The sequence below is a fragment of the Pseudorca crassidens genome, chromosome 2, assembly GCF_039906515.1.
Source record: "Pseudorca crassidens isolate mPseCra1 chromosome 2, mPseCra1.hap1, whole genome shotgun sequence".
NCBI classification, from domain to species: Eukaryota; Metazoa; Chordata; class Mammalia; order Artiodactyla; family Delphinidae; genus Pseudorca; species Pseudorca crassidens.
The window spans coordinates 45,658,450-45,682,852 of record NC_090297.1 but is presented as its reverse complement, the minus strand read 5'-3'; the positions used below and the strand labels follow the sequence as shown (position 1 = coordinate 45,682,852).

The 24,403-nt window shown below is 43.4% G+C and overlaps 1 protein-coding gene across 2 annotated transcripts in view; it reads right to left on the bottom strand.

The window, feature by feature from the left end:
- Positions 1-973: 973 nt before the first annotated feature.
- Positions 974-24,403, bottom strand: part of TTC4 (tetratricopeptide repeat domain 4) — a 39,421-nt gene continuing 15,991 nt past the window's right edge. Inside the window, exons 6-11 of one of the 2 annotated variants that reach the window (XM_067726276.1) lie at positions 16,542-16,628; positions 14,581-14,798; positions 13,923-14,004; positions 4,307-4,389; positions 2,142-2,235; positions 974-1,365 (exon numbers count right to left, since the gene is read on the bottom strand). In XM_067726276.1, coding sequence (XP_067582377.1) covers positions 1,219-1,365; positions 2,142-2,235; positions 4,307-4,389; positions 13,923-14,004; positions 14,581-14,798; positions 16,542-16,628 — 711 coding nt within the window. In that variant the 3' untranslated portion in view covers positions 974-1,218. Of the gene's footprint in view, positions 2,236-4,306; positions 4,390-13,922; positions 14,005-14,580; positions 14,799-16,541; positions 16,629-24,403 lie in introns of both variants that reach the window. The other variant, XM_067726277.1, reaches the window with a different exon arrangement.

The following is a 24,403-nucleotide window of genomic DNA, read 5'->3' as shown; positions in this document are numbered from 1 at the left end:
TGTGCACTGTAGGATGTTTAGCAGCGTCCCTGGCCTCCACCCACTAGCATTCCACCAAGTTGTGACAACCAAAAATGTCTCTAGATATTGGCAAATGTCCCCCCAGGATGCAAAGCTGCCTCTGGTTGAGAATCACTGGTCTAAGTGCTACAGGTGTGTATGGATGTGCCCCTGCGTATAGTGTCACTGAGTTAAGACTTGGTTATTAGTAATTATGTGCCAGGCACTGCATTGAGCACTTTGCACATGGTACCTGCACAGCAGGGCCTCAGACATGCCTGTGAGGGGGGAACAGGGACCATTCTCCACGTGGCCGTCCCTCACTCACAGTCACAGCAAGTCAGCAGCACCAGGATCCTACCTCTGGTCTCACAGCTCGCCATCCTAAGTCCCTTTTCTCCCCTTTCTGCCTGTGTCCCACCCCAGCTGGAGCCGGGGCAGGGACTGAAGAGAAGGTAGAGCAGAAACGACTGAGGACTTGACTGCCGGGAGTCTTACGAAAGGGCTGGGTGACGGGGATGATGGTCACATAGGGATCGTTCTCAAGGTGCGTATACTTGTGACCGTACAATTTGCTCTCATCTGGCATCTCACCCCAGCCTCAGTGTCCAGAAGGCGGCACGGTAACCAGTCTACGTCACAGGTGAGTAAGGCGGCACCCTGGAACCTGCTCTGCCCCATGAGAGTGTGGTGGCTCCTGCAGGGAGCCCTGCAGTGCCTGCTGGGGGTGCTGCTAGCTGAATGTTAGCCTCTTACACCAAGCATGGAGTCCTGCTGGAAAGTGAGAGAGGATGGCCTCACTGTGGCCTAAGCCAGGCTTAGGATGGAGGCTGGACTTCGGCTCTCTGGCCACAAGCCACGGGCAGGGACCTGCACCTGGAAGAAAGCTGCCTGGTCCTTTGTAAATATTCCACAGCAAAATGCGCTTCAAAGACAAAGGCAGGCACAGCACAAAACCCCAAATTAGTCGATCTTAAGTACAGCAGCTGGTTTCAGTTTAATGATGTATTAGTTAGCTTTGCTATAGTAACAAACAACCCCCAAATCTCAGTGCTTATTACCACAACAAACATTTATTTCTCATTCATGTTACAGTCAATGGCTGCAGGCCAGCTGCTTCAGCTCTGCTCCATGTGTCTTAGCATCTGACACCCAGGCTAAAGGAACAGCCCCTCTCTGGGAAATATGTTCCCACGGCAGAGGGAAAAGAGCAAAAGCCTACCACATGATGCTCTGTAAGCTCGGTCTGGACATGTCCACATCCCTTTGCATCAGAAGCAGGGAAGTACACTCTTCGCTGGGGGACGGGGTGGGCAATGCAAGGTAAGGGTATATAAAATCCTCTAGGAAGCAGGAAGCAAAAAGCTGCAGACAAAAATACAACGTATGACAGTGACTCAACACACAAAAAGATTTCCCAGTTTAAAAGGCATAAAATTCTGAAATGTAAAAACTGTGACATACTGTCCAAGTATGTCACAGTTCTCCATACTGCAAAGATCAGGAAAAGTGACAAACATTTTAGGGGTTCTGGAGGACCCCAGTTTGTAGGTCTTTATAGATACAGAAACAGGACCTGGCTTTCCTGGCCCCATCTCACCCCAAGGGATCTACAGCGTCCCCACAGAGCAGCCGTCTGTGCTCGTGAAGTCACGGGAGGCCCGAGTCTCTCACCTCTGATACCTTACAATTACACGCATGGTTTGTGTATGTCTGCAGTGTGAGCCACAGCTTCTCTAAGGCCTCTGACTCCACAAAGGTTCAGAACCACGTCACTGGATTGTGAGTCAGCGTCCACAGACCAGTGAGTTCCTCAGGTCAGAGATGGAGGCTGGTGGGTAACACAGGTCACAGTGAGTCCAAGGATGTCATGACCAAGGCACGGAGTTTTGTACCAAGAGAGATGAGTGAAGACCAGCTGGAGCTCAGCACTCTGACCAGAGAGGCTGCAGTTCAGGAAGTCGGCAGCTCCTTCCCAACCACAATGCAGGGAAGGCCTGTCCCCAGGGTGACAGAAATAAACCGCTGGATTCTAGGAGCAGGTCCTGCTGATTCAAGTGTGCTAGACCCCAGGCTGAGGAGCAGGATGGGGGAGGAGGTCCAGGGGGCCTGGCTCTCACAGCACGGCCCGGTCACTTTACCTGGCGCACCTTTCTCCCCCGGAGATAATTCCTGCAGAAAGCAGAGGATCCTACACAGACCAAAAATGCTGGTGTCAGGGCTTTTACAAAGTACCTGCAGTGAACACAATAAAAGAGAGGGGTTAATTGAATTGCAATCTTAATCATCCATGGACCTTCCCAACAAGTCAAGGTGAACCTTTAGATATGAGTCAACATTAAAATGCAAGTTCAGCATATTTATTTGTTTGGTTGTTTATAAGTCTGCAAATTAGCATGACCCTCTCTCCCTTAGAACCTAGTGAGAACCTTTGGGCAAGTCCTATAGCATCATGTATGTCTATGGCTAAACGTGAAATAAAACAGGAACACGCTTTCAGTCCTTCATTCAACAGTGAGTGCCCAGGGTAAGCCAGGCCCCTTGCTGAAAGCACACATTAAACAAAAAACAAAATTCACCATCCCTCTCTGGGGGGAGGGAGATAAATAATGACAGCAAGGCACAACTGTAGAAGCATCTGTGAGGTATGGTGTTAGCCCAAGGGACGTGATTCCCTCTATGGGAAAGGGGAATCAGGAAAGGCTTCCAGGAAGCTGCCATGTCTCAGCTTGCGTTAACTGAAAAAGGGGTAGAGACGGGGCATGGGGGAGCAAAAGCCAGGAGGTGCGGGTCACTAGAGCGTTTGCAGCTGTTGGGCATAAAGCAATGGAGTGGGCAGGCTAGGCAAGGCCTTAGCCTCCCGGGTCCAGGGGTGTTAGCAGCACCCCATGGAGTTGGGTATGGACACAGCAGCCTGTAGCTTGGCCCAGCACCCAGTTCAGGGTCTGAAGTTGCCAGTTACCCGTGCTAAGCCTCCTGCCTATGTTAGTCATTAAAAAAATAATCATTTCCAGTGCATTTACACTTTCTGAGAAGCATGAAACTGGTTTTCCTCCACAAATCAGTCTGCTTTCTGTTTAGATTTCTCCCCCATTTTCTGGAAGACAGGGTAGAGTAGACCTTGGGCCTTTAAAGAATTCTGGGTAATCTAACAACTGAGAAAATGAACAGCTAAAAATTTGTCTATAAACTAGAAGGGAGACTTAGGGCCAGAAAAAAGTGCTGCCAAGAGAAGCCATGGATCGTATCTGAAGAAACCTTCACCGCCTGCCTGCCAGGGCGCAGCAGAAGCATCAGGGCCAGCTGGACACCCACACCGAGTCAGTCAGCACATCACCAGCTCCCATCCCAGCGTGCCTCCTCCACTTCTCTCCAATCCACCCTCTACTTCAGGCTTCACCACCGAAGAGTACACAAGCTCTGAACATTCATTCCTTGGTAAATTTTACCTGAACACCCACTGGGGCTCCATACACCACCATCAGGATAGAGTTCGTGCTCCTTAGGGCATTCAAGGCTGCTGCGCACGGCCCTAACCTGGTCCTCCAGCCTCATTTCCTACCACGCCCAACCACCCTCGTTGCCCTAGCTCTTTTAGCGTAGATGCAAGACATTTGCTTCGCTCAAAGCTTAGGGAAAAGTAGCCCAAGAGTCACCTTACAAAGCTCCTGAGGGCACTCCCTTATAGTCCAGGAACATCCCAAAGCTGAAGAAAGAGACAACTGCCAAATCCAGCCGGCTGCCGCTGCAACTAACAAAGCTGCCCTCTCACAGCAAGACTGCCCCCTAGTCCATCAGAGCTCTGTGACTCCTGCTCTCTCAAATACCTGAGAAACATGCAGGCAACAGCTATTATCCCCATTTTAGAGATGAGGAAACAGCCCCAGGGAGGCAGTACGTGCTCAGAGCCAAAGAGCCACTAAATGACGGTGTCTGACTTCAAGAGCCAATGCTCTTTCCATGTGACGATATCAGGGGACACAGGCACAATCAGGAATAGGAGGGCCATCCCAGCTGTTTTTGGTGCAAAAGCCAGGCAGCTTCTTCTTTCTCAACCAGCCCCACTGACCTCTCCCTGAGGACGTCATGGCTGCAGTGCAATGGGTTGAGTCATCACACTGCAACCTGTTTGGCCGATGGTCCAGGACAGTCTCTGTGGTCGCTGTCTCACACAGTTTTGTATCCAGGGCAGAAGGGAGAGGAGTACAAGGCAAACACTCAGTGGTGGAACAAGAACCTGGCTGTATCCCTGGGATGGTACCTGAGCGTCCTTCTTGGTCTACACAGCCCCATGAAGGTGACTCACCTGGGGTGCTGCAGCACCTGCAGCAGGGTGCTCTTGGGAGGCACCCGGTACAGTTCTGACCTGTCGTCATCCTCAAAGTAGACCTGCAGGATGAACGGGGGAGCAGGAGTCAGATACAAATAAAGGGCTTCAGCAGCACTAGGCATGTTGAGGCCAAGTCTGGGGAAACATTAAAGACATGCAACTGTTATTAGCTGAATGCCTCCCTTATAGAGTCGTGGAGTATAAAGCACTCAATCCTCTCCCACGACACTAAGAAAGATATTACTGGCTCCATTTTCCAAAGACAGAACCAAGGCTCACAGAGGGGAAATAACTTACTGACTAAACCCAGCTAGTAAACAGAGGAGCCAAGACTGAAAGTCCAGGCCTATGAGCCTTCCCTTCCCTAACAATTCTGTGCAACAGACAGTAGGTGTGGGAAAAGAAAGCACTAGTGGCCCAGAGCAGGGGAAGAGAGATATCCACACAGGGGACAGCCCTGTGCAGGTGTCAAAGCCCAAGTAGGTTGAGGAAGACATCTGCATAGGAGGGATGCTGGGGGGTAGGGGGTATCAGAGACTGGCCAGTGGAGATAGGCATCCTCATTGCGGACTGGCCAGCTAAGCAGGGTGAGCAGGGCAGCCACTCATGGCAGGAGGTGGCCTGCTGAGGGGAGTGAGGACCCACGCAGGATGAGGAAAAGATTCATGCAGGGTGGTTAAGCAGCGTGGGGTGACAGAGTGCATGTAGGATGAGGAGGGCACTGTGCTGGGGCAGCAGCCTGATGGGGGGGAGTCAGGAATCCAAGTGAGGTGAGGAAGGTTCCCCGAGGGAGAGGGGACACTGGTGGTGACAGGAGGGGGATTAAATACAGGGGGATTGATCAAACAAATAAATATATTAAGAATAATAGAAGTTACTGTTAAAAATATAGAAAGAGATAGTGTTGGATTAGAACTGGAGATACCAGTGAGAGCTCATACACACACATACACAGCATTGGAGCAGTGAGCACCCTCCGTCCCCTAACCCCTGTACTCATGAATATACCTACTACTTGACTTCTAAGTATCATTTTCCACCAAAAAGAGCCAGGCCCTCCTTGGGAAAAATGGCTGATTCTAGAGCTAAGGCAAGGAAAGCACAATTTGAGCCTTGAACATCTTGTGACAGAAAGCAAGAAGTGCTCTAAAAATGGACACAAGTCAAAAGGACACAGAAGCAAATTTGAAGGCATTCCCACTGACCAAATCTGAGAAAATCTGAGCATAACATAACCACAATCATAGAATATAACTCAATGAATAAAGTAAGAAACCATAAATCCACTGATATAAATGATTATGTTGATGGTTTGATGAATAAGATATCTGTATCATTTCGAAGTACCTCCCTATAAAATACTAATTACAAAGGGGAAAAGAGTAACTTTACAGCAGAGAAGATTGGCAAACCCCTACCTCAATCAGGGGACTAAGGTGAACACCATCAGTAATGGGACATTTGAAATTATGTGCACCTGATGGGATGCAACAAGAATACAGCATTGCTTCTGTGATATTCCAGTCAAATATACATAATCCAGGTCATGGTCACAAGGAAACACACTGATGGACTTTCCACAAAATAACTGGTTTGTAATCTTCAAAAGTGGTAAGATCGGGCTTCCCTGGTGGCGCAGTGGTTGAGAGTCCGCCTGCCGACGCAGGGGACACGGGTTCGTGCCCCGGTCCAGGAAGATCCCACATGCCGCGGAGCGGCTGGGCCCGTGAGCCGTGGCCGCTGAGCCTGCGCGTCCGGAGTCTGCTCCGCAACGGGAGAGGCCACAGCAGTGAGAGGCCCGCGTACCGCAAAAAAAAAAAAAAAGTGGTAAGATCAAGGAAGCTGACGGAAGACTGAGAAAGTCTTCCATAGGCTGAAGGAGACTAAAGGGACATGAGCACTAGATACAATACAATGTGGGATTCCTTTTGCTATAAAGAACACCGCTGGGGATAGGCAGAGGGGGATCAAGATGGTGGAACAGGAGGACGTGGAGCTCACCTTCCCCCACAAACATCAAAAATACATCTACATGTGGAACAATTCTCACTGAAAACTAACTGGAAACTGGCAGAAGATCTCCTATACAACCAAAGCTGCAAGAAAGATCTCCATGTGATTAGACAGGACAGAGGAAAAAAAAAGCATCAGGTTGGGACTGGCACCCCTGGGAGTGCTCTGTAAGGAAGAGAAGGTCCAGATGGATGGATCCTCACCCTGGGAAGCCCCCTTGACTGCTGGGAAATCTGCTGACACAGACAGAGGGGCTGGAGAAGCCTAGACTCTACTCGAGAGGAATGCGCGTGTGCTGGCTTGCTAACAATCAGGGTGGAGAGAGACCTGCACTTGAGGCTGCTGCCTCGCTGCACTTCCCAATCCAAAGGGGCCAGTGCCTCAGCCACACTCACTCCACACCATTGCCTGGTGTAAGATCACGGCAAAGATTCGGTCTAGCTGCGCAGAGACAGACCAGGGTGCTTGGGGTGTGATCTGAGCACAACGATGGAGACCACTGTCAGTGTACGCACCAGGGGGGCGGGCCAAACCAAGCAGACACCGTCAGTGCACACACCAAGCGGCACCACAAGAACACACAGCGGCTAAGCACTGAATCTCAGGCAGGCAGATCCTGGGAGAGGACTCAATCTAGCTACAGAGACAGCCTGGAAGGCCTGAGATGTGATTTGGGGTAGCTGCAAAACCCAATGTCAGCATCCGAACAGCAGTAGCAAGTCTAGCTGCAGCAGATATTGTCAGTGCGCACACCGGGCAGTGCCACAAGAACACACAGTGGCTAGGCGCTGAATCTTGGGCAGTCAGGCAGGCCCTGGGTGGGAGTATGCAGTGATGGTTTCCCGGTGGGAGCACCCTAGTTCTGCCCACTCCACACTGTACCTTAGCATCAGATCTGGAGTGGCCAGGTGCCGGGAGAGCTCTGCCACAGAGGCAACCCCAGGTCCCAGGTGGCAGCACGGCCACCTCAATTCCTGCAACCACAATGCCCTGACCCCCACTCCAGCCTACTCCACACCACAGCCTTGCACTAGATCTGGGACGAACAAAATGGAGAAAGGGACGTGACCTTGGGCTGCTTCTGAGTGAATCATGGATGCTTAACCAGGTAGAGCACAAGTCCTCTGTGAGTACACGGGCCTCACCTGCTTCAGCAACCACCTCCTTTGGGGCAGGGCACACACTCAAGGGCAACAAAGCCTGAACCTGACCGTCATGGCTTCTATGCCAACAACGGAGGAGCAGACCCCGCCCCTGACAGGCCATGGAGCAAAGAGGAGGCCCCACCTCACATCCAACACAGGCTCTGGACACCGCAACACCAATCACACTCTCTATCAAGGGGATAACAGCCAGCACACTCTGATGAAAGACGTGGCAGGCATCCATTCCAAAACCAGCCCTCACACCAAAAATATTGGACACACAGTCTACACAGGGACACTCCTACATAAAAACGCCTTTTTAAGACCACAACAGATAACTGTTTTCCTAAATTCATAGAAACAGTGAAAGTAAGTAAAATGAAAAACCAGAGGAACCACTCCCAATTAAAAGAACAGGAGAAATCCCCTGAAAGAACAAATAATGAAACAGACCTCACCAGTCTATAAGACCCCAAGTTCAAAAAGGAAGTAATAAAAATGCTAAAGGAGGGGCTTCCCTGGTGGCGCAGTGGTTTGAGAGTCCGCCTGCCAATGCAGGGGACACGGGTTCGTGCCCCAGTCCGGGAAGATCCCACATGCCACGGAGCGGCTGGGCCCATGAGCTATGGCCACTGAGCCTGTGCATCCGGAGCCTGTGCTCCACAACGGGAGAGGCCACAACAGTGAGAAGCCTGCATACCGCAAAAAAAAAAAAAAAAAAAAAAAAATGCTAAAGGAATTAAGGAAGATTATCGATAGAAATGCAGATCACTGTAAAAAGGAACTAGAAACTATAAAGACGAACCAATCAAAATTAGACAATTCAATTGCCGAGATAAAACCTGATCTAGAAGTAATGGATAACAGACTAAATGACACAGAAGAACAAATAAGTGATCTGGAAGAGAGAATAATGGAAACTATCCAATCAGAACAGCAGACAGAAAGACAAACAAGAAAAAAAAAAATGAAAGCAACATATGAGATCTATGGGCTAATATAAAGCGTGCCAACCTACACATAATAGAAGTTCCAGAAGGAGGAGAGAGAGAAAAGAGGATCAAAAATGTATTTGGGGGCTTCCCTGGTGGCGCAGTGGTTGAGAGTCCGCCTGCCGATGCAGGGGACGCAGGTTCGTGCCCCGGTCCGGGAGGATCCCACATGCCGCGGAGCGGCTGGGCCGTGAGCCATGGCTGCTGAGCCTGCGCGTCTGGAGCCTGTGCTCCGCAACAGGAGAGGCCACAACAGTGAGAGGCCCGCGTACGGTAAAAAAAAAAAAAAAAAAAAAAACAATAGTAAAGAACAATAAAAGCAAGAGCTGGCTTTTGAAAAGATAAACAAAATCAGCATACTTCTAGCCAGGCTCAACAAGAAAAGAAAGGACCTAATTAAACAAAATGAGAAATGAAAGAGGAGAAATAACAACTGATACCACAGAAATACAAAAAATCATAAGAGTTTACTATGAACAGTTATATGCCAACAAATCGGACAACCTAGGTGAAATGAACAAGTTCCTAGAAACATACAGCCTGCCAAAACTGAGTCAAGAAGAAACATAATTTGAACAGACCAATCACTAGAAATGAAATAGAATGTTAATTTAAAAATCTCTCTGCAAACACAAGTCTAGGACCAGACAGCCTCATTAGCAAATTCTACCAAACAAACAAAGAACTTACACTTATCCTTCTCAAACTATTTCAAAAACTTGAAGAGGAGGGAAAACTCCCAAATTCATTCTATGAAGCCACCATCACCATGATACCAAAAGCAGACAAAGACTACAAGAAAATTACAGTCCAGTATCTTTGATGAATACAGATGCAAAAATCCTCTACAAAATATTAGCAAACCAAATCCAACAACACATAAAAAGGATCATACACCATGATCAAGTTGGATTCATTCCAGGGCCACAAGGATGGTTCAACGTTCGCAAATCAATGTGATATACCACACTAACAAAAGGAAGACAAAAACCATGTGATCATCTCAATAGACAGCAGAAAAGCATTTAACAAAATTCAACACCCATTCATGATAATGTTCCCTCTATACCTACTCACCAAAGTAGGTATAGAGGGAACATATCTCAACATGATAAAAGCCATTTATGACAAACTCACAGCCAATGTAATACTCAATGGTGAAAAGCTGAAAGCCTTCCCACTAAGTTTTGGAATAAGACAAGGATGCCCACTCTCACCACTTCTATTCAACATAGTATTGGAAGTCTTAGCCACAGCAATCAGATAAGAAAAAGAAAGAAAAGGTATCCAAATTGGAAGGGAAGAGGTAAAACTGTCACTACTTGCAAATGACATGATACTCTATATAGAGAACCCTAAAGTCTCCACACAAAAACTATTAGAATAAATGAATTCAGCAACGTAGCAGGATACAAGATTAATATACAAAAATCTGTTGCATTTCTTTACACTAACAATGAAATGTAAGTTTAAAAAAATCCCATTTAAAATCACATCAAAAAATAAAATAAAACACCTAGGAATAAACATAAGCAAGGAGATGAAAGACCAATATGCTGAAAACTATAAAACACTGATAAAGGAAATTGAAGATTCAAAGAAATGGAAATATATTCCATGCTCTCGGATTGAAAGAATATTGTTAAAATGTCCATGCTACCAAAAGCAATCTACTCATTTAATGTAATCCCTATCAAAATACCTATGACTGGGACTTCCCTGGTGGCTCAGTGGTTAAGACTCTGTGCTCTCAATGCAGGCAGCCCAGGTTCAAACCCTGGTCAGGGAACTAGATCCCACATGCATAGTGCAACTAACAGTTCACGTGCCACAACTAAGAAGCCCACAAGCCGCAACTAAGGAGCCGGTGAGCCACAACTAAGGAGCCCGCCTGCTGCAACTAAGACCTGGTGCAACCAAATATATATATATATATATATAAAGTGCTAAAAAAAAGTAGCCATGACATTTTTCACAGAACCAGAATAATCCTAAAATTTATATGGAATCACAAAAGACTAAGAATTGCCAAAGCAATTCTGAGGAAAAAGAAGAAAGCTGGAGGAGTAACCCTTCCAGATTTCAGTCTATGCCACAGAGCTACAGTAATCAAAACAGCATGCTGGACTTCCCTGGTGGTGCAGTGGCTAAGAATCTGCCTGTTTGGGACTTCCCTGGTGGCACAGAGGTTTAAGAATCCACCTGCCAATGCAAGGGACACGGGTTCGAGCCCTGGTCCAGGAAGATCCCACATGCCATGGAGCAACTAAGCCCATGTGCCACAACTACTGAGCCTGCGTGCCACAACTACTGAAGCCTGCATGCCTAGAGCCTGATCTCTGCAACAAGAGAAGCCACTGCAATGAGAAGCCCATGCACTGCAACAAAGAATAGCCTCGCTCGCCACAACTAGAGAAACCCCACGTGCAGCAACAAAGACCCAACGTAGCCAAAAATAAATAAATAAAAAATTTTAAAAATTAAAAACAAAAAAGAATCTGCCTGCCAATGCAGGGGACAAGGGTTCAAGCCCTGGTCCGGGAAGATCCCACATGCCGCAGAGCAACTAAGCCCGTGCACCACGACTACTGAGCCTGCGCTCTAGAGCCTGTGAGCCACAACTACTGAGCCCGTGTGCCACAACTACTGAAGGCTGTGCACCTAGAGCCCATGCTCCGCAACAAGAGAAGCCACTGCAATGAGAAGCCCACGCACTGCAAGGAAGAGTAGCCCCCGCTCAACACAGCTAGAGAATGCCTGTGCACAGCAATGAAGACCCAACACAGCCAAAAATAAACAAAACAAAACAACACCTAAAACAGCATCGTGGGCTTCCCTGGTGGCGCAGTGGTTGAGAGTCCGCCTGCCGATGCAGGGGACACGGGTTCGTGCCCCAGTCCGGGAGGATCCCACATGCCACGAAGCGGCTGGGCCCGTGAGCCATGGCCGCTGAGCCTGCGCGTCCGGAGCCTGTGCTCCGCAACAGGAGAGGCCACAACAGTGAGAGGCCCGCGTACCGCAAAATAAATAAATAAATAAATAAATAAAAACAGCATTGTACTGGCACAAAAACAGACATAGAGCTTAATGGAACAGAACAGAAAGTTCAGAAATAAACCCACACACCTACAGTCAATTAATCTACGACAAAGGATGCAAGAATATACAATGGAGAAGACAGTTTCTTCAGCAAATAGTGTCGAGGAAAGCTGGACAGCTACATGTAAACCAATGAAATTAGAACATTCCCTCACATCACATACAAAAATAAACCCCAAATGGTTTTCAGATCTAAATATAAAACATGACACCATAAAACTCCTAGAAGAGAACACAGGCAAAACATTATCTGACACAAATCGTAGCAATATTTTCTTAAGTCTCCCAAGGCCAAAATATAAAACCGAAAATAAACAAATGGGACCTAATCAAACTTAAAAGCTTTTTCACAGCAAAGGAAACCATCAACAAAATGAAAAGACAACCTACAGAATGGGAGAAAATATCTGCAAATGATGCAACTGACAAGGGGTTAATATCCAAAACATACAAACAGCTCATACAACTCAGTATCAAACCCAATCAAAAACAGGCAGAAGACCCAAATAGACATTTCTCCAAAGAAGACATACAGATGGCCAACAGGGACATGAAAAGATGCTCAACATCGTTAAGTATTAAAGAAATGCAAATCAAAAACCACAATGAGGTATCACCACACCTCAGTCAGAATGGCCATCATTAAAAAGTCTACAAATAGGGCTTCCCTGGTGGCGCAGTGGTTGAGAGTCCACCTGCCGATGCAGGGGACGCGGGTTCATGCCCCGGTCCAGGAAGATCCCACATTCCGCGGAGCGGCTGGGCCCGTGATCCATGGCCGCTGACCCTGCGCGTCCGGAGCCTGTGCTGCGCAACGGGAGATGCCACAACAGTGCGAGGCCCGTGTACCGCAAAAAAAAAAAGTCTACAAATAATAAATGCTGGAAAGGGTGTGGAGAAAAGGGAACCCTTCTACACTGTTGGTGGGAATGTAAATTGGTGCAGCCACTATGGAAAACAGTATGGAGGTTCCTTAAAAAACTAAAAATAGAGTTACCATATGATCCAACAATCCCACTCCTGGGCATATGTTCAGAGAAAACTCTAACTCGAAAAGATACATGCACACCAATGTTCACAGCAGCACTATTTATAATAGCCAAGATTGGAAACAACCCAAGTGCCCATTAACAGATGACTGGCTTAAGAAGATGTGGTATATATACACAATGGAGTATTACTCAGCCATTAAAAAGAATAAAATATTGCCTTTTGCAGTAACATGGATGGACCTAGAGAATATTATACTTAATGAAGTAAGTCAGACAAAGGCAAATAGTATATGATATCATTATGTGTATCTAAAATTAATACAAATAAATCTACATACAAAATAGAAAGAGACTCACAGACACAGAAAACAGTCTTATGGTTACCAAAGTGGGGGGTGGGGAGGATAAATTCAGAGTATGGGATTAACAGATACAAACTACTATACATAAAATAGATAAGCAACAAAGATTTACTGTACAGCACATGGAACTATATTCAATATCTTAAAATAACCTATAATGGAAAATAATCTGAAAAAATATAATTGAATCACTGCTGTACACCTGAAACTAACACAATACAGTAAATCAACTATACTTCAATTAAAAGAAATTTTTAAAAAAATTAGTAGTGTGTGCCAAAAAAAAAAAAAAACATTACTGGGGGAAAATTTGTGAAAACTGATGGAGTCTGAGGATTAGCTGGTAAGAGTGTGTTAAAGATAATTTCCTGATTTTGATGATTGACTGGAATCATGAAAGAAAATGTCCTTTTTGCAGGAAATAGACACTTAAGTATTCAGGAGTGACGGGGCATCAGTTGGCATCTTACTCTCAAACAGTTAGAAGATAAATTCTTTGTTCTGTAAAGTTGTGATTATTTTTTTTTTAAGTTGCAACAATGGAATGTTATTCAGCCTTGAAAAAGAATAAGATTCTGACCCATGCTCAACATGATGAATCTTAAAGACATTATACCAAGTGAAATAAGCCAGATACAAAAGGATAAATACTGTCTGATTCCACTTATATGAGAGAGAAATTCAGAGACAGAAAGTAGCAGGGTAGATGCTATGGGCTGAGGGAAAGGAAAATAGGGAGTTATTGATTAATGGGCATGGAGTTTCAGTTTAAGATGATGAAAACGGAGACAGATGGTGGTGATGGTTGTACAACAATGTGAATGTACTTAACACTATTGAACTGTGCACTTAAAATGGTTAAAATGGTAAATTTTATGTTTTTTATATTTTACCACGATTTTTTTTTAAAAAAGCAGTGAAACCTCACTGCACTCCCTGTTCCTCCCCACCCCAATTCCCACAGAGGAACAAAATAAAACTTCTCTTACCTCTAAATTATCAGGGCAGTATTTTTGCTCTAAATCCCAAGAGGGCGTTTCACCAAACATCACCATTAGATGATCAATAAATCTAAGGAGATATAACATGTATTTCTGGGTATCAATAACTCATAATATGTTTTCCTACATCCCATGCCCTGGACACCAATTCACAGAGACATCAAGAATGTATATAAATCATGAAATGCAGGCTTAATCCATTTTGACAGCAGTGTCCAAAATGTGTGTATCACTTGTCCTATTATGACACAGTAATTCTCTTTAAACTGACTCAGGATTAACAACATTCTTATATTCAGCCACATTCTAAGCATTAACCCTATGAAATCACATGTTAAAATCGCCAGACATACGTTTTCTAATAAATACACCCTTCAGTTCTATGCAGGTACTACCTCCAATGATTTCATCTCTCACGAGACAAGTACCAGCGCTTGACAAACACTGTACTGTGGTCTGTCACTGCAAAGCTACTTAGTAAAAGGAGAAATCAGCTATGGAATAGAGAGGTTATACCAACCAGACTGTGTAAAACCCTCTAAAACTATTCTCTTTCCTCCACAACTAAAAATCCACCTGTCCATCCTGCGGAGACAGCAGGGAAGAGCACGCAAGCATAGCAAAGGGCTCCTGGGGAAGGAAGTACCTGGAGTCCTCGTGAAAAGCAGAGATGAAGTCTGACTGGGCATACTCTGGGTACAGAAAGAGCACAGGCCAGCTCAGTCTTCCCCCATCATCTACACTCAGCCTGGCTCCGTAGAGGTTCTCAGAAGTGAGCCCGTTCAGGATGAGCTCACCGAGACCTTCTGAGGCTGAATCTTCATCCTCTCCAGCAGCTTCAGACACTAGCCTGATGTTCCTAGCCTGGGTTAGAAAAAGAAAACACACACCTTATGTGTGGAAGGATGCAAACTCATTTCACTAAAACAAGGAAACCATAACACTGCGAGCTCCCTGAGAGCCAGCTCTACACATGATTCGTCTTTATTATCCCTGAGACTTGTTTAACTCACCTTTACTGGGCACCTACCACATGCTAGACTCTGTCTAGCATGCTAGACATGAGCTAGACATGGTAATAAGTACAACATAAGGTAAGAAGTAAAGCTGTGGAACTGCAGACCGTGAATAATTAATTCAGCCTGGGGTCTGGAGGGGACTGGGGGATGCTAGGCCTTGAACAATGACTTTGAAAAGCAGAAAAGTTGGGGGGCAGGGGAGTGGGAAGGGCATTCTACCCCAAGTAACAGCCAAGGAACAGCATGTGCAAAGGTACAGAAAAGATGCAGAGAGAGGCATGTACGAACATGGCAAACGTTTCCATTTAGCTAGGACATGGGATAATAAAAATAATGCATACATTGACTTAATCTTGATTGTCTCATAGAAACAAGGATAAACCAAAGGTCTGAATAGTACAGTCACCTCTTATGTATGTTGTGTGGAGGCTCCTAAGGCTAGCACACAAGAGGAAAATGATATGTAATCAAAATTACCTTGATGGTATCTCCTAAATCAGGGGTTGGCAAACTTTCCCTTAAAGGGTCGGATAAGAAATATTTTAGGTTTTGTGGGCCAAATGGTCTCTGTTGATATTACTCAACTCTGCCACTGTAGTGTGAAAACAGCCATTGGTAAGACATACACAAACAGGCAGGGCTGTAAGCCACTGGCTGCAGCTTGCTGACCTCTGCTTTAAGCCACTAAAATGTAGTATATACGGCTTTGTTTATATTACTCTTGAGATTAATTCTTAAGTACACTGAAGTTTGAGATGCACAGTTAAAGGAGAGAACCAAAATAGGTCTGCATGCAAATGTCTGGGCATTCCAATATTCTACAGTTTAGAAAATGACCAAATCCCTCTGGAGTATTCCCTTCTGTTTAATCTGTTAATGTGTTAACAGATTCTTTGTTGTGCGGAGGAACGAGTGGAGTGCATCTTAGAACTGTGACGTTCTCAAAGTCAACAAGTAATTTAAATAGGCACAAAATTTAACTCGGCAAAGAATGAAACCAAGAACCTAACCAAGAACCTACCCCACAATCTCATAGCCAGTATTACCTCCCCTGAGCAGCCAAGGCTCAAAGTGACTTGTGAAAGCAAGATTTGGATCAGACGACATTCATTTAAAATGCAGTAAAGAGAGGGAAGGCGAGTTAGAATTTTGTGTTGTTGTTATAGTTAGAAGAGCTACATCCTAAAAATTCACTTTCTCAGGATGCAGTATAACACAGGGGCTGAGAGCAAGGACCTGGCTCTGACACATATCGGCTGTGTGAGGTTTCTTCATATCCCTGAGACTATGTGCTCATCTAGCAAAAACAGGAGCAAGAAGAGCTACCCCAGAAGGCTACTGTGAAGATTAGAAAATGCTTAACCGAAAGCTACTAAATTCAGTATATGTTACCTGAAACCAATACATGCATGCAAGTGAGAGAGCTGACTGAACTCAGAAGGTCTGACTTGTCACACTGCTTCACCAAAAGCAGAAAGAAAATGTACAACTAATTCAGGTGAAGCATTCCCAGAAACATTCCCAACAGGCTTCAGGATTAGTGGATTTCACAAGACCAGAAGGGCCTAAAGTGCCCTTGAGAACTCACCATGATGGCCTGGAGTAAAGCCTCATTCTGATTCTGCTCCTTCTTTTCTTTCAACTTTGCTTTCCTTATATCCCTCTGTTCAGTTCGCTGAAAATGAAATTCAGATACATCAGCTCTAGAGAACTTGCCTCCACTTGTTACCCCAGCCTGATCCTAAATAGCTATCTCTGGTCTCTATTCAACCCAGGCTCCTGTATATCAAGGGATACCAGTGGCTGGATTCAGTTCAATAAACATTTAAGGAGCACATATCTGGATGCCAGGACCAGTGGCAGCAAAAATGTTAAAATCTACCTAAGGAGCTCATAGTCCAGAGGGGGACAGACATGTAAAAAGGTCTACGTGTTAGCCTGGTGGTATGAACTGAGTGCTATGATACACAGAGAAGGGACTGACTGATTCTGCCCCATCGAGGAGGTGGGTTTAGACAGAAACCAGATGAAAGAGAGAGGGCATTCTTGGTAGAGGGACTGACATCAGGGCCAATGGGGCATTTAAACTTCTCTGTTATGGCTGGGGTTTAGGAAAACACAATGGAAAAACCCAGGCCAACAACTTACCAGAGGCTCTGCCTTTTGCACAATTACAGTCCATGAGAGAAAAATACCACCAGTCTACTTCATCTGGCAGAAATATAATTTAGATTTCCTTTTCCTGCTAATCTACCCAAAGCCAGGTGATCGTACTCCTACCTACCCTCAGGATTGCGATTAGTAGGGGCCAACTTTTTCTGTAAACGGCAGTAAATATTTTAGGCTTTGCAGACCATGTATGGTCTCTGTCAAACATTATCTAGCTTTGTTTGTTGCTTTGTTTGTTGTTCATAACCCTCTAAAAATATGAAAAACATGCTTGGTTCATAGAATGTACAAAAACAGAACAAAGGCTGGATTTGGCCTGTGGGTCAGTTTGCTGAGCCCTGCTCTAAAATATAGCACCAACCATCCCTTATCCTCCCCACAAGGGCTAACACAGATCTTCTTTTTCTTATGAAGAAAGTCTACCCTTTCAGGAGACAACGGCTGATAATTCTTGGCCATCCTTCTCCAATCCAGTCTGCCAAGAGCTGCAAAACTCCTTTCTGCTGTTAGGAAGTTTGATTGTACTACCAAGAGTAATCAAACCCATGGATACCACTAGAACTATGTCCAATTCTGCCTTCACAGTTGAGCTACACTGGACCAGTGTCTGGTCCACATTAGAGAATGATTAAGATGGATGATTAAGGATGACTTGGATTCTGTCCCATGTTGTTTTTCCTCTTGACTTACAGATGCAAGTGCGAGGATGTGATTTCCCTGCTGTCTCACCTGAAGTTTGGGGTCTTGCAGCCCGCATAAAGCCCACATAACCCCTAGGTCAGAGGAGTCCTGAACTATGAAGTTTGCTGCCCCTTTATATATGTAAAAAAAGTCAACTCTGTTGAGAATTTAAGTATATAGTTAGATGAGTTTTGACAAATGTATACCCTGAGTACCCAACACTCCAATCAAGATAGAGAACATTCTAGAAACTTCCCTCATACCTCTTTGCAGTCCATCACCCTCCCATCCCATCACTGATAGGTCTGTTTCTTTTCATTACCAAGTCATATTCCATTGTTTGAATATACCACACTTTGCTTATCTATTCTCCTGTTGATGGACACAAGGGCTGTTTTTGGATTATTATGAATAAAATTGGCTACCAACATTCTTATACAAGTCTTGTTATGAACATGTTTTCATTTCTCTTAGCTAAATACCTAGGAGTAAAATTGCTGAGTCATAGGATAGGAATATAAAACTGACAAACTGATTTCCAAAGTGGTTTATATCCCACTGACAATTTATGAAGGTTCCAGCTCCTTCACATCTCTGCCAGTATTAGGTATTGTCAGTCTTGTGAACTGGGATCGCACTGATGTTTAAGTTGCATTCTGCCCCCACGTGACTAATGATACTATGTATATTTTTATGTGCTACTGTAAATCTTTTGAGAAGTGTCTGTTTCTTTGCAAAATTAAAAAATTTTTTCATATTGAATAGATTTCTTTATGTATTCTGCATACAAATCCTTTGTTAGATATACAGTTGACCCTTGAACAACACCAGGGTTAATCCATGCATAACTCATAGTCGGCCCTCTGTATCCTCTATTTCTCCACATCCTCAGGTTCAACCAACCATGAACCACCCACGTAGTTCTGTGGTATTTACTATTGAAAAATATCCACATATAAGTGGACGTGCGCAATTGAAACCCCTGTGGTTCAAGGATCAACTGTATGTAATACAAATATTTTCTCCCATTCCATGGCTTGTCTTTCAATCTTCTTATTGATGTCTTTTATAGAACAGAAAATTTTCAGTTTTGACCAAGTCCAATTTCTCAATATTTTTTTATTTCATGGTTAGTATATATTTAAAAAAATTTTTTTTAATTGAGGTGAAATTCACATGACATAAAATTAACCATTTTGAAGTATACAATTCAGTGGCATTTAGTACATTCACTTTATTGTGCAACCATCACCTCTATCTAGTTCCAAAACTTTTCAACACCCTAAAAAGAAATCTCAAGCCCATTAAGCAGTCACTCAACATTTCCCCCTTCCCCCGAACCCTGGCAACCACTAATGTGCTTTCTCTCTCTACAGATTTATGTATTTTGGATGTTTCATATACATGGAATCATACAATATGTGTTCTTTTGTATCTGCCTTCTTTCCCTCAGCATGGTATTTTTGAGGTTCGTCTACACTGTGGCATGTATCGGTACTTCATTCCTTTTTACAGTACTTGTATTCCTTTTTTTCTACCATCTATCTACCATGATGGACATTTAGATTGTTTCCATGTTTTGGCCATTATGAATATTGTTGCTATGTTCATTCACGTACAAGTATTTGTTTGAATATTTGGTTTCAATCCTTTTGGGTATATACCTAGGAGTGGAAGTGCTGGGTCATATGGTAATTTTATGGTTAATTTTTTTAGGAACTGTCAAACTGTTTTCCATAGTGGCTGTACCATTTTACATTCCCACCAGCAACTTATGAGGGTTTCAATTTCTCCATATCTTCATCATTTGTTATCTTCCTTTAAAAAAAAATTAGAGCCATCCTAGTGGGTATGAAATAGTATCTCACTGTGGTTTTGATTTACATTTCCTTAATGACTAATGATGTTGAGCATCTTTCATGTGTTTGTCGGCCATTTTTGTATTATATTTAGTGACATCTTGTCAGATCCTTTGCCCACTTAAATAATTGGGTTGTCTTTTTAATTATTGACATGTTAAGAGTCCGTTATATATTCTAGATAAAAGTCTCTTACAGATATTATGATACAAATATTATCTCCCATTCTGTGGGTGGTCTTTTCACTTTCTCAATGGTGTCTTTTGAAGAACAAAAGTTTTTAACCTTTGATGAAGTCCAGTTTACCTATTTTTCCTTTTGTTGCTTACGCGTTTTGTGTCATATCTAAAACAATTGCCTAACCCAAGGTCATGAAGATTTACGCTGATGTTTTCCTCTGAGAGTTTTACAGTTTTAGTTCTTTGAACCATTTCGAGGTAATATGTGTGTGTGTGTGTGTATATGAGGTAGGGTCCAAGTTCATCCTTTTGCATGTGGATATCCAGTTGTCCCAGAATCATTTGTTGAAAAGACTATTCCTTCCCCATTAAATGGTCTAGGTACCCTTGTCGCAAATCATCTATATATAAATGTGAGGGTTTATTTCTGAGCTCTCCATTCTATTATATTGATCTATATGTCTATCTTTACACCAGTACCACAATGTTTTTATTACTATAGCTTTATAGTAAGATTTGAAATTGGGAATTTTGAGTTCTCTAACTTTATTTTTGTTTTTCAGGATTGTTTTGGCTATTCTGGGTCCCTTGAATTTCCACGTGAATATTACAATCAGCTTGTCAATATTCTTCAAATAAACTAATTGAAATTTTGAGGAAGATTACACTGAATTTGTACACCAATTTAGGGAGTACTTTCATCTTAACAATATTAAGATCTGATCCATGAGGGACTTCCCTGGTGGTCCAGTGGTTAAGAATCCACCTTCCAATGCAGGGGATGTGGGTTTGATCCCTGGTCGGAGAACTAAGTTCCCACATGCTGTGGGGCAACTAAGCTCGCGTGCTGCAACTACTGAGCACAAGGGAAACCACTAGAGACCCCACACACCACAACTAGAGAGAAGCCCACGTGCCACAAGGAGCCCATGCACCACAGCAGAGGATCCCGCATGCTGCAGTGACGATCCCAACAAAGATCCTGCGTGCTGCAACTAAGACCTAACGCAGCCAAAAATAAATTTTTTTTAAAAAAGATCTGATCCATGAATATGGGATGTCTTCCCATTTATTTAGGTTTAATTTCTTTCAACAATGTTTTGTATTTTCAAAGTGTAAATTTTACGCTACTTTTGTTAAATTTATTCCTAAATATTTTATTCTTTTTGATGCTATTGTAAATGGAATTTTCTTAATTCCACATTTGGAATGTTCATTAAAAGTGTATAGACTACAGCTGATGGGTGTATTCTGACATATCCTACCAGCTTGGTGAACTAATTTACTAGTTCCAATAGTTTAGTGGATTCTTTAGGATTTTCTATATATAAGCTCATATCATTTATAAATAGAGTTTTACTTCTTCCTCTCCATCATTTCTGAAGGATAAGTTTGCTGGATATAGAATTCTTGGTTGACAGTCTTTTTCTTTCAGCACTTTTCATGTCATCCCACTGCCCTTTGGCTAACATAGCTTCTGATGAGCAATCAGCTATTAATTTTATTGAGGGTCTCTTATATATGAAGAGTCATTTCTCTTTTGATGCTTTTAAGATTCTCTTGTCTTTGACTTTTAACAGTTTGATTATGATGTGTCTGGATATAGATTTCTTTAAGTATATCCTACTTGGTGTTTGTTAAGCTTCTTGGGAGAGTAGCTTACTATTTTCCATCAATCTGGGAAGTTTTCAGCTGTTACTTCTTCAAATATTCTTTTGCCCCTTTCTCTCTCTATTCTGGGACTCTCATTATGCCTATGATATGCTGGATGGCATCCCATAAGTCTCTCAGTCTCTCTTCATCTTTCTTTGTTCTTTTTTCTTTCTATTCCTCAGACTGAGTAATCACAATTGACCTATCTTCAAAGTTCTATTCTTGACTCCCTTAGTGAATTTCTCATTTCAGTTGTTAATTTTTCTTTAATGATATTCCCTATTTGGTGAGTGTTGCCATGTATTTTTTTAAGTTCTTTAAACATTGTTTCCTTTTGTTTTGTGGACAAAGAATGTCAACTGCCATTTCAGTAAACAAAAGATGTTGTAGTCATAAAGCCATCAGCCACTGTAGCCACCCCTGAGAGCACACCCTGAGGGAATTCAGGATGGAAAAAAGAGAATACTGGCCCTAGATATTTATGGTCAAAGGAATAATTTCAATGAGCCCAGACTTTTACATCTTCCCATACATAGAAAAGTGCTAAATTCTTTAACTTGAAATGTGTGTTTCTTTAATTAGCAGTAATCTTTTGATGTTCCACTACATGTGGAACAGTCCCTCAGAGCTATATGAGAGTCTGTATCCCAGGCTTAAGTCCTCAGTAACTCTGCTGAATAAAACATAATTCTCAACTTCTAGATTGTGCTTTTTTTTTTTTCAGTTGACAGTTTTGGTGACCACAAAGGGACTCAGGGCAGACTTCTCTGCTTCACCTGACCTCTACAAGGAGCTGGAGTCTTGGTACCAGCAGAGGCCACTTGTGCCCATCTGCCTCAGAGTCCAAACAAATTTGGGTGAGTCTCTCTTGGTTCTCAGATCTCCCAATTATTGGCTGTGAGTTTTATTTGGTTGTATATAACCAGTATCTGGCTCCCCAGCTGAAAGATACTGGGGGAGCCCAGTTGAAAGATAACAGGAAAAAGTACATCCTGGTTCGAAGACACTGCAAGTTGCTCAGTCAAGAGATACTGAGTGATCTGGACTGTGTGACTGGGTGAGAGGCTGGCCTAATATCTTTTCTAAATGAGGGGCATCAGAAAGCCAGCCTCCAACTAACACCCCAGCCAGGTTTATGTACATACAAAACTTGTACTTACTTAATTGGTAATTAAAGGAAATCTCACCCTGAAAATGGCCAAGATGAGGTTCTTTTATTGTGTTTGCAGTTAAGTTAGAGAAAGACAGCTTGATAAAACATCTTTGCAGAATTCTGACCTTAAAGAAACAAAAGCCCTTCTAGAGGGAACTTGCATTTCTCTCCCTGTGCCTTTGAGATGAAAACGTTCTACCTGATCTTCCTCAATGTGGTGTGGGGGTGTGTGTGTGTGCGTGTGTGTGTGTTTTAATAGCCTGTTCTCTGACATCTGGAAGGTACACATATGGTGTACATTTCACAACCAATCGAACAGACTGGGATTCTGAGCAGTCTTTTGTCTGACTGTGCCAATTCTCAGGGGCTTTTGTCATCTGAACCTTAGTTGCGTCAGCCTGTACAACAAAGGCCTTTACTTTCTTACGCTATTTTTGGGAGTACACTTTCTAGATCTTATATAGGCAGCATTCTTCACACTCTCCTGTGGGGACGCCTCTTGCATCTTGTTGGCTTGAGTCACTATTAGGATATATCTAGTTAATGGCCAGACAATGGATCTTTTAAATTGGAGAAAATTCTAAATTGGTATATTTTTTAGAGAGCTCTCATTATAAACAGCTATTTTATTGGTACCTATGATAAAGCCAAATTAGAAGGTGGAAAAAGTATATATGTAAAATGGTTAACCTAAGAACTCCTTAGTTTGTTTATTTAATTAATTTATTTAATTTTGGCCACATGGCTTGCAGGATCTTACTTCGCACCCGTGCCCTAGGCAGTGAAAGCGTGGAGTCCTAACCATTGGATCTCCAGGGAATTCCCAGAACTCCTTAGTTTAAAACAAACAAACAAAAAAAAAACAGTTTGGGAAGCCTTATTTGTGGTCTCTGCTTCCCCTCAGTGGGTCTTACAGATGCCAATAAAAATATTACGATAATTAATGTTAATTAGGTTGATTAACAGGGAAGTAAGAAAAAAACTGAAAAGAAAGTCTAGAGACTTCTTCCCAACAAGGTGGAAACTTTAAAGGGTCTCATCCCAAATGAATAAAGAAATCTTTAGACGGTTATTAAGAAATGGGATAAATAAAATGAACATTAATAGGATTAAAAAGGTTCTGATACAACACCACCTAAGGTTGTATGGGCCAAAGGGACCCTCTATTGGTCCCCAACATTAAAGGGCCCCAAACAAGTCTGTTCTATTTACCCCAGTTTAAAAACTATGTGTCGTGTGTGTGTTTATGTATGTGTGTGTGTATATATATATATATATATTTAAAAGCCTAGAAAAAAACTACACTGAGATACCTGACCAACTATTACTTGGGGCAACAGTTAGGCCAATTAATCAAGTTAAAAGATTGACAAAAAGGCCTGAGTGCCTTGGTTCAATCTCTCACTGGGGACCCCAGAGCCTTTTATACAAAAATAGATTAAATGGTTGGGGGATAAAAAGAAAAGAAAGCTTCTGGGACTGTTGTTAAGACCAAGGCTTGTCGATCGGATCCTGATGGAAACTAGTTAAAGGTATTAAGATGACAGAATAGAGCTCCCCTGGTGGCGCAGTGCTTAAGAATCCTCCTGCCAATGCAGGGGACAAAGGCTTGAGCCCTGGTCCAGGAAGATCCCACATGCCGTGGAGCAACTAAGCCCGTGCGCCACAACTACTGAGCCTGTGCCCGAGAGCTACAACTACTGAAGCCCGCATGCCTAGAGCCCGTGCTCTGCAACAGAAGACACCACAATGAGAA